The 10,544-nt window shown below is 43.5% G+C and overlaps 1 protein-coding gene across 1 annotated transcript; it reads left to right on the forward strand.

The window, feature by feature from the left end:
* Positions 1–737: 737 nt before the first annotated feature.
* On the forward strand, positions 738–10,344 carry DLL1 (delta like canonical Notch ligand 1). Its single transcript, XM_050949065.1, has 11 exons — positions 738–1,569; positions 1,915–2,229; positions 3,016–3,076; positions 3,370–3,627; positions 6,156–6,216; positions 6,703–6,833; positions 6,973–7,142; positions 7,254–7,470; positions 8,285–9,077; positions 9,186–9,303; positions 9,729–10,344. The coding sequence occupies exons 1-11, from the start codon at positions 1,510–1,512 to the stop codon at positions 9,732–9,734; spliced, it is 2,190 nt and encodes a 729-aa protein (XP_050805022.1). The 5' UTR covers positions 738–1,509; the 3' UTR covers positions 9,735–10,344.
* The last annotated feature ends 200 nt before the right edge of the window (positions 10,345–10,544 follow it).

Consider the following 10,544-nt stretch of genomic DNA (forward strand, 5'->3'; position numbering starts at 1 on the left):
CCTGCCCCTTCCAGCTTGCAAACTTTGAAACATCAGATTCTCTCCCCCTGCCCCGGTAGGATTATTTTAGCACCTTTAGCATACTCCCCGAATGTAGCCTGATTTTAAGAATCCGGAAGGAGAACACCAAAGCCCTTCTCTGGTTCCACAAATATATTGTTGATTTTTTTTTAATGATCCAGATTATACCATGGGGAAGATGGTGTGAATTTAAAGGGATCAGATTTCTCCTGTGTGTCAAACTGACCCCCGCCCTCCCTCTTTAAGCAAAAGGATATCTCTGGAAATGTACATTATCACCAACAACTTACTTTTTGGGGGCACAGTGGTGCTTTACACATTTCAAGAGGTAATTATAGATCTCAGTGCTTGGAGCTCGTTTTCTGGCAGGGGTGTGTTGCTCTCTCTCTTTCTGTGCATGTTGCGAGAGGGTGTTACCATCTCCCCAGAGCAGAAGGGGGATTCTTGCGGTTACCAAATTTGCAGGAATGTAAATGAGCGCGTTTGGTGAGAGCAGGAGGGGAAAGGGGTAAAGGAAAAGGAGGAGGATTGCACATTTTACAGCTCACTGACCATTTGGCGATCCATTGAGAGGAGGGTTTGGAAAAGTGGCTCCTTTGTGACAGCTCTAGCCAGATTGGGGGGCTGCTCATTTGCATCTCATTAGCCATGCAGGCGGCCGGCGGGATATAAGGGAGGCAGGCGCCTCATGAGAGGCAGATCCATAGTGCTTTACATTCGGAGAGAGGCACAGCAAAGATCACACACACGCAAGGAGACACCCAGGAGCACACACGGGCGCTCTCAGTTCGCTTCCATTAAGACATTATCTGATTATTATTATTGTTGTTGTTTTTGGCTTGGATCCCTTAAAAAAAGACCACAAGAAATAACGAGACTGATCTTTGCATCTTGCGAAAAGGGGATAAGAATCCAACGTGATCTGCAAATTGCTGCTGCTGTTTGACACTTCCCAGCCCCTGATCTGCGAGGGGCCAGCTCGATACACACGCAGATAACACACAAACCCCCTCTCTCGCTCTGCTCATTTGAAGGCAACGGGAATTATCGCTCCCTCCTCCTAGTCTACAGGGATTTCCAGATCGCTGATTTTTAATCTTCCACGGGAAGCCTTTTCTCTGCCTCCTTTGGGAATTAAGTGGCTTTTTTTTTCCTTTTCCGTTTTGGTTGGTGGGGGAAGACGCTTTTGGCGAGAGGAGAAAAATCGTGGATTGGCAGAGAAAGAGAGGAAAAAGCTGTTTAGAATATCAGTCTTAAAAACAGTCTGTCCCCTTTTTTGCCACCCAGAAGAGCTGTCAGTCCCCCGAAGGGCGTCCCTAAAAGCATCACCAGAAAAGAGAGAGAGACTCTTGAAAGAGGTAAACTTTAACACTAACTCCACTGGGACAACAGGCTTCTCCTGCCCAGGCTTCTTGAGAGACACTTTTTTTTGCCCGTGAAAGAAAGAAAGGAAGAAAAGGAGAAAGAAGTAAAACCCGACTCTCCAAAATGGGAGGTCAGTCCATGCTGACTCTTGCCATCCTCTCTGTGCTGCTTTGCCATTGCCAGGTAAGTGGATCTGGGGTCTGTATTCCAGGCGCTGTTCAGCGCAACTGCTAATAACAACTGCCACGCTAACCAGGGGAGGTGGGGGCCCCTCTGTTGCAAAGGGAAACGCTGGGAGGGACGCTGCAAAGACTGGGAAACTGTTGAGCCTCCTCTCTGGCGGAGGCTTGTCTCCCAGCCCCAGGAGGAGCTGGCCCTCGCTCGGGGCGCGTGGCTCCCAAGGGAGCGGAGCCGGAGCGTCTGGGGTCTGCGGGCTTGCCCCAGCAGGGCAGCTGCTGCCCCTGCTTTGCTGCCCCCTCCGCCCCGGTTGGCGGGCGCCTTTTGAATGGCTCCCCTTATCCCCCGCAGGTGCGCTGCTCCGGGGTGTTCGAGCTGAAGCTGCAGGAGTTTGTCAATAAGAAGGGGCTGCTGGGGAACCGCAACTGCTGCGGCGCGGGGAGCGGCGGCCCCGGCGCCGGGCTGCAGCAGTGCGACTGCAAGACCTTCTTTCGCGTGTGCCTCAAGCACTATCAGGCCAGCGTATCCCCCGAGCCGCCCTGCACCTACGGCAGCGCCATCACCCCGGTGCTGGGAGCCGACTCCTTCAGCGTGCCCGACAGCGCCGGCGGCGCCGAGCCTGGCTTCAGCAACCCCATCCGCTTCCCCTTCGGCTTCACCTGGCCCGTAAGTTCCACCCCGGGCGGCCCCGCCACGGACCGGGGGAGCGCGGAGCAGCGCCAGTCGGGGGAGAGGGGGAGGCTAAGGGTCTGTGGCCAAAGGACGGGCTGGGCTGGGTGCGTCACAGCAGCACGGGGGGCGCTCAGGGGCGGGCTGGGGGGCGGGGGGGGGGGCAGGATGTACTGAGCGCCTCCGGACGCCCGATCGCAGGGGGACATGCTGCGCTAGCTTATGTCTCGCTCTGGAACCGGCGAGCCGCTCCGATGAATGGACGGCTATGGGAGCTGTAGGGTGTGTTTGATTGTGTGCCGTTCCCCCGCTCCGGTTTCTGGCCAACACAAGTATAGTCCCACCAGTGTGGGGAAGTCCTGATTCGCCCCCCTTGCCCACTTCTGTGCCCGCAGCAGGCTGCAGAAATTGTCAGCCCTGCCTGAAATTCCCAAAGGACCTTCCAGTCATCCTCCCAATGTGTGAAACTGGGGAAACTAAGTGTGAAGATTAATGGCAACTGCCCTCACATCCTACCCACTGCCTCCCTTTCCCCCTCCCCCCTCCCCCCTTTTTTACACCATATCCTGTACTAACAGGCTGAAAAAACAGGCCAGGAAACAACTCTTCAGAAGCTCCTCCAATCCCCTGAGAAACGTGAAAACAGGCTAGAGTGAGGGATCAGAGGGTTGCACTGACTGGGCATATATATTTCTGCTGCTGCTGCCTGTGATCACATTTTTTTTGCTGACTTTAGATTTTGATTCTTATTCTGTGCGCTTTTTTTTAATTTGAATTTTCCAGGGCACTTTCTCTCTCATCATTGAAGCTCTTCATACAGATTCTCCTGATGACCTCAACACAGGTAAATACCTTGGTGCAAATCCTTTTCCAGGATTAAATCCAAACCTGCTACTTCTCAGGCTCACTTTCCTTACTTTCTCAATTAACTAGCCACTCCCTGCCCTTTCTCACTCTACTGTTCTTCATAAGAATGTTATAAGAAAGAGAGCCCTGTCAGCACATGGCTTTAACACTTCTGCACTTACAATTCTCCCCTCCTGGGAACTCCTCTAGGTAATCTATTGCAGTTATTCCCATTGCACCCTCATGACTCACAGTTTGTTAATTGTATTTCTTCCTTCCCTTTCCTTGCAGAGAACCCAGAGCGCCTTATCAGTCGGCTGGCCACACAGAGGCATTTGACAGTGGGGGAGGAGTGGTCCCAGGACCTGCACAGCAGTGGCCGCACTGACCTCAAGTACTCCTACCGCTTTGTGTGTGATGAACACTACTATGGAGAAGGCTGCTCTGTCTTCTGCCGGCCCAGGGATGATGCCTTTGGCCACTTCACTTGCGGAGAGCGTGGAGAGAAGGTCTGCAACCCAGGCTGGAAGGGCCAGTACTGCACTGAACGTGAGTGTCCACAAAGAAAGACTATTGAATCTCTCCTGGCTACAGTCGCATGCATTATGATGCCCACTGAAGTCAATGGAAGACATTCCATTGATTTCACTGTGCATTGGTTCAGGTCCCAGATGAGAATAAAAACCAAGGTAGAAGGAATATATGATGGTATGGTGCTGCTGTGTAAAGGTTTTATTGGCATGAGCTCATTACTCAGAAGTACCAAAACCATAAGTGAGTTATCTGAAATGATCCAATCTTACACCAATGACATCTTGATGGCATATGACACTATCACACATTTGGTTTATACCAAAAATTGTATAGAAAAAATATTCTAGAAGTGTTTTAGGAAGTTTAAAAGAAAACATATGTGGGCTATTTATGGTATCCTTCTACCAGGAAGCCAGGGTATCTTCAAGCCATGAGTCAAGAGGTACAGGCCTTAGAAAGAGGAATTATAAGTAATAGAACTTCTACAATGCTGAAGTAGCTTTCCATCAATCATAAAGTCAAGACTGTATGGTTTGATATCTTGCAACCTTGTAACCTAACAGGGCTCAAAACAAGTGCTGTCACCCACTGGAAAGGAGGAGTCCAAGATACTCTCTAGTGATATAAAGAACATATTTCTAATCCTGTCAGATCATGATATATTGGATCATAAACCTGAGGGCTGGTTGAGGGCTGAACATTGCCCTCCTTGTACCCCAGATCAATGTAATTTGGGAGGAGAGAAAACACATTTATGGGAAACATCATGGAGGCAGGTTGTGTTTTTGTTTTGTGTTACATGAAGGGCTGTAAGCTTTAAATGAGGGCTAAGCTTGACCCTGCTGGCAGGTTTGGAATGTTAGAAGTAGCCCTGGCAGAGATGGAGCAGATTGCAGCTGAGGTGGTCAAAGAAGTTAGATAAACTGAAGATAAATTTAGTGCACATCCCCACTCTACTACACTCTAGTATATACTAATATTCTAATTTGTGTGTGTGTCTATAATAATATATTGGCAGATAACTCACTATCTGAATCCCCCTCTCCAAACCTCACAAATCAAGATGAGTAACAGGAAGAAAACAATTTGGATGTTGTAGTGTGCAAGACAGCCTATCTGTTTGCCTTGTAAAAAAAAAAAAGAGCTAAATTGTGAATTCAGATGAACTGATATTAAACAGCTTCAGTTTATTCTTATTGTTAGGGACTAGTAAGGTGATTACAGCCCTATGTGGCACAATTTTGCACAGTAAACTGGGGGCTTGAATTTCCCCTGGTTAGGCTTTAAATGGTTGTAGTGCCCCTGGATTAAAGGTTTCTATTGCAGAAGTGTTAGGGGGTGGAGGGAGAGGAAACATTTCTTTGATGAACTGTTTAGGGATGTCAGCACCTTTTGATATTTGTATATTGCTGCTTCTTCAGTAACCAAGCAGAATATTTCCCCTCTTTTTTGAATCATTGTGTGTGCATGCAGTACAGTCTACTCTGTGTCTTATGAAAAATCAGCTAAAATATATGAAATAACATATTTATTAGGCAGTAGAGTGTGTGTGCTTGTGCAAAAAGAATGTTTTCTGGTTAGCAAGTGAGGTTTCCAGACTCCAAATTGCTTCCCTTATACCCTTTTTCATCTTTCATTCCAGCTTTGAGACAATCTGATTATCAGCTTTCTTTCTTTCTTTCTTTCTTTCTTTCTTTCTTTCTTTCTTTCTTTCTTTCTTTCTTTCTTTCTTTCTTTCTTTCTTTCTTTCTTTCTTTCGCATGTCATTGTCTCCAGTTAGCTTTGTTGAATTAAAACTTTGCAGTGCCTGCTTAATGAGTTCCATAACCAGGCGAAATAATGAGCAGAAGTCTCTTTTTCCCCCACCTTCCCTCCTTCTGGCCTGCTTACCTCTTTACTATGTTTGTGCCCACCCGCCCCCTTTTTTGCCAGGGGGAGGAAGAACTTTAGACTTATTTATTTGAATAAGAAAAAAAAGTTTTTGCAGAGAAATCACGCGCGTGCCATAGATTAGATCTGGGCAGGGATAGGCTGCTGGGGAAGCATGTCTTAGCCCCGATTGGCTGCAAGGGGTTGGGGGTATTGTTGCAGTGGGGCAGCTGCTGGGAGAGAATAGACAATAGAGCAGCTGTCCTGCACTGGCACCCTGCACACCAGCTGTCCACTCTTATCTACACACACACTTTCTGGGGATATTAAGAGGTGGAGCTGTGTGCATAGAATTGGAAAAAAAGGACTTCTGACCCTCACTGGGAAGGAAAGGGGGGTGAGGGGCTGTAGGGAACAGAGCAATTGTGAGTCCTCTTTTGTCTGTGTGCAACTGTATTAAGAAGAATGCTCATCCCTAGTGATAAGTAAAGTACCCAGTTACTAAGCAAGATCAATACTCCACCAGCCTTCAGAGATTAACTCAGCTGCTATTAACTGACTGAACTAGTGAAAGAGGGTTTGTCCCAACCCAGAAGATGCTTCAAAACTGTATTTTCAGAAGGGATGTATTTGACCCTGGAGCTTATATATCTATATATTTTATTTGTCTGCAGCAATTTGCTTGCCTGGATGTGATGAACAACATGGGTTTTGTGACAAACCTGGAGAATGCAAGTAAGTTTTCAGAGGTTTTTCCTTTTTTTTTTTTTTTTTGGTCTGTAATGTCAAATTGATGCTCTAGACTTAGATAAGACATTTGTCATTTGAGGATTAGTTTAAGTGTTTTTCTTCACAGGAGACGGTAACCTGAGAAATCCAGATAATACCAGATCAAAGTATTAATCCAGAAGTCAGACATCAGTATCATTAATATTAACTTAATGAGTTTACAGTAGTATATATAAGGTTATCTGTTTGTTATGATAGTAAACAAAATAAGTACCTAGAACAATAGCTCTGTTTAAGGTAATGAAAAAAGTAGCTGGAACTGATGAAAACTGATGCTACAGTTAGACTCAGTGGCTTTCCCACATGAAGGATCACAGAAGGCTTTTTAGGAAACTTGATTCCTGGTTTTTGCTTCAGTGTGTTTGCAGAGTTTGAGATAGGATTTCTAACTGTTGGAAGTACAAATCCAACAATCCTTTGTTTGTTTTTCAGATGTAGGGTTGGGTGGCAAGGGCGTTATTGTGATGAGTGCATCCGATACCCAGGCTGCCTTCATGGTACCTGCCAACAACCGTGGCAATGCAACTGTCAGGAAGGCTGGGGTGGCCTTTTCTGTAACCAAGGTAAGTTCTTGATCATTGCGTACGATTGTCTTTTAGAAAATAACAGCATTTTCTAGAGTACCTCTCATTCAAGCCATGCAACAATTGCAAATTAGCACATATCTTTATGGATCTGTCTCTCCTTTTAAATCTTTTTCAGATCTTAATTACTGTACCCATCATAAGCCTTGCAAGAATGGTGCCACTTGTACTAATACTGGCCAAGGAAGCTACACTTGTTCTTGCCGTCCTGGGTACACTGGTTCCAACTGTGAGATTGAAATCAATGAATGTGATGCCAACCCCTGCAAGAATGGTGGAAGCTGCACCGTAAGTTAAAGGAGTTAATGATATTTTAAACATCTGATCAACTAAAGACAGTTTTACAGTCATTTTGATTTTTACATCATTTAAATTGAATAAATCTTTTCTTTTCGACAGGATCTTGAAAACAGCTATTCCTGTACCTGTCCACCTGGCTTCTATGGTAAAAACTGTGAGCTGAGTGCTATGACCTGTGCTGATGGCCCATGCTTCAATGGAGGGCGATGCACAGACAACCCTGATGGTGGATACAGCTGTCGCTGCCCATTGGGTTACTCAGGGTTTAACTGTGAAAAGAAAATTGATTATTGCAGCTCCAGTCCTTGTGCTAATGGTAAGGCAAACTATATACCGTTGTCTCTTAAAGGAACACTGTCATATAGTTGAGGGATTGTATAAAAATAAAATTACAAATCATAGGTGGTCAATCCATTGTTTTTAATCAGAACTCCCTGCCAAGTTGTGCCATTAGTTTTTATCTAGAACTTCCCCATTGACTAAACTGAGGAGTTCTGCTTAAAAGTTGATGGCATGATATGGCTCCAGAGTATAAATAGTATTGTCTTTCAATATGACCTTGGGTCTGGCATGTGGTCTCCCTGTGCCTCAAGTTCCACATTTGTAAAATGAGGATAGCAATACTTTAAAAATGCTTTTGTATAATTGCTTTGAGCTCTATGGATGAAATGTGCCTTCAAAATGCTAAATATTTTTATTATTTAGCAGTAGTAAAGCTGTTTTCATTTTTTAAAAAGCGTTTTTTAAAAAATATTCCTCCACATTGGTTGCAATCCAAACTCTGCAACATTGTACCAATTCATGAAAACCAAGGTGTGAAATTGACTCAGTCTAGTTTCACCGATGAAGCTGAGTAAAACACAAAAAAGTAAACAGAATAAGTGGTGAGAAAAGTAAATAAGGTTTAGAAAATTAATAAAAGTTTTGCTACTGGTAATAGAGGTAAAAACTGTAATAGTGAGCTAGGATGTTCAGAAATGGGGTCCTAATTCCATATTTGTCTCTAGGAGTCCATTTTTTTAAAGTCTTGGCCTTGATTTTCATCATTTTAAGTACACTGTGAAGCTGAAGAGTTGTTACTTGATATTATAAAAACACTTACTTATTATTTGTCATATTTAATATTGCAGGAGCCCAGTGTGTTGATCTTGGAAATTCCTACATATGCCAATGCCAGGCTGGTTTTACTGGAAGACACTGTGATGATAATATGGATGACTGTGCCTCCTTTCCTTGTTTGAATGGTGGAACCTGCCAAGATGGAATTAATGACTATTCTTGCACCTGCCCCCCAGGATACAATGGAAAGAACTGTAGTACTCCAGTCAGCAAATGTGAACACAACCCTTGTCACAATGGGGCTACTTGCCATGAAAGAAACAACCGTTATGTGTGTGAGTGTGCTCGGGGATATGGTGGACTCAACTGCCAGTTTTTGCTCCCTGAACAGCCTCAGGGACCTGTAATTGTTGACTTCACTGAGAAGTACACTGAAGGTCAGAATGCACAGTTTCCTTGGATTGCAGTATGTGCTGGGATTATTCTGGTCCTGATGCTATTGCTGGGGTGCGCTGCTATTGTTGTCTGTGTCAGACTCAAAATGCAAAAGAGGCACCATCAGCCTGATGCATGCAGGAGTGAAACAGAGACCATGAACAACTTGGCCAACTGCCAACGCGAAAAGGACATTTCAATAAGTGTCATTGGTGCCACTCAGATTAAAAACACAAATAAGAAAGTAGACTTTCACAGTGATAACTCTGATAAAAATGGCTACAAAGTTAGATACCCATCAGTGGATTACAATTTGGTGCATGAACTTAAGAATGAGGACTCTGTTAAAGAGGAACACAGCAAATGTGAAGCCAAGTGTGAAACATACGATTCAGAGGCAGAGGAGAAAAGTGCAGTACCACTAAAGAGGTACAGTTCAGATAATAGGGGAACAGTTTACTGTAAAAGGTGTATGTGTTTCCTAGTTGGTACTAGTAGCAGCCATCTGATTTTTGTTGTTGTTGGTTTTATCTTCAGTGGTGATACTTCTGAAAGAAAACGACCAGAATCAGTATATTCCACTTCAAAGGACACAAAGTACCAGTCGGTGTATGTCATATCAGAAGAGAAAGATGAATGCATCATAGCAACTGAGGTTAGTACAGTTCCTAATGGTTGTAAAGGAAAATAAAAATAATTGAGCCAGATCTTGAGCTAGTGTAGATCAGCACAGCTCCGTTGCCTTTAATGGAGCTATACCAATTTACACTCGGTGAGATCTGGCCCTGTGGGTTTATTTTTGTGTGGAGGTTATAAAACTGATAACTTTTTTTAAGATAAAGCCCAATCCTGCAAATGATTTGCTTCAGTGGGAGTTCCACACATAGAGAGCTTGCAGGATTGGGACACAGCTGTAGTATCATTTTAATTTATGAGTTATCCCTTATTTGTGGAGTCTCTTCTGCCCTAGCACACTGATGGACTCCTTGATCTCTGTCTACCTCTTAATCACTGAGATCCTCTATATGTTTTACTAAACTCTGCTTCTCTCTGTTCTTGGCTTCTCTCAACTCTCTACAGGTGTAAAACGGAAGTGATATGGCAAAGTTGTTGTTCAAAACAATTTCAAAGGAGATATGCCCCAATGAATGCTGCTGAAAGAGGAAAGGGAGATAGATTCCTTCACTGACTGCTGCTGAGAAACTAAATTCAGGCTGAGCTGGTTCTCTACTGAAGTTAGCAAAGTGACTGCAAAAAAACAAGGTGGACACTAGGCAAGGATCTGTGTTCAAGAATAACTGTTGCACTGCCTTTAATGAATTTTATCATTGCACTATGGTCAGTTGCTTTTCTATATATATTTAAATGAAGGGACTTAATTACTACATAAGAAGCATGCACTGCGTAAAGTGTATATTTTGGATTCTTACAAGCCAGTTTTTTCTTGAATTAGAGACACAAACACTGCCTTTAATGTCTTTTTTGATACTAAAATGTGTTTTTACTAGGTGAAAAAATGTGTGTTATTTTTTTGAATCTGTAAAAATATTTTCATGATAATTGTAAAGCTTGAGTATTTTGTGATGTTCATTTTTTTATAATTTAATTTTTTTGGTAAATATGTACAAAGGCACTTCGGGTCTATGTGACTATATTTTTTTGTATATAAATGTATTTATGGAATATTGTGCAAATGTTATTTGAGGTTTTTTTACTGTTTTGTTAATGAAGAAATTCATTTTTAAAATATTTTTCCAAAATAAATATTATTAATGATAATGAAAAAGATATCTTTACTTTCCAAAATAATATGATCCAATTCTGCCATCAATGGCCAATCAAATAGCTGACATACTTCTGTAGGTGATTAGGGGGACCAGGGATAGGACTCAAAGT

The sequence above is a fragment of the Gopherus flavomarginatus genome, chromosome 4, assembly GCF_025201925.1.
Source record: "Gopherus flavomarginatus isolate rGopFla2 chromosome 4, rGopFla2.mat.asm, whole genome shotgun sequence".
In the NCBI taxonomy this organism is placed as follows: domain Eukaryota; kingdom Metazoa; phylum Chordata; order Testudines; family Testudinidae; genus Gopherus; species Gopherus flavomarginatus.

Excerpts from the sequence above, each read along its gene's own strand:
- DLL1 (XM_050949065.1), top strand. The coding sequence starts at position 1,510 with ATGGGAGGTCAGTCCATGCTGACTCTTGCCATCCTCTCTGTGCTGCTT. Across the intron at positions 3,628-6,155 it reads GGGCCAGTACTGCACTGAAC|CAATTTGCTTGCCTGGATGT; the intron begins GTGAGTGTCCAC and ends ATTTGTCTGCAG. Across the intron at positions 7,143-7,253 it reads AGAATGGTGGAAGCTGCACC|GATCTTGAAAACAGCTATTC; the intron begins GTAAGTTAAAGG and ends TCTTTTCGACAG.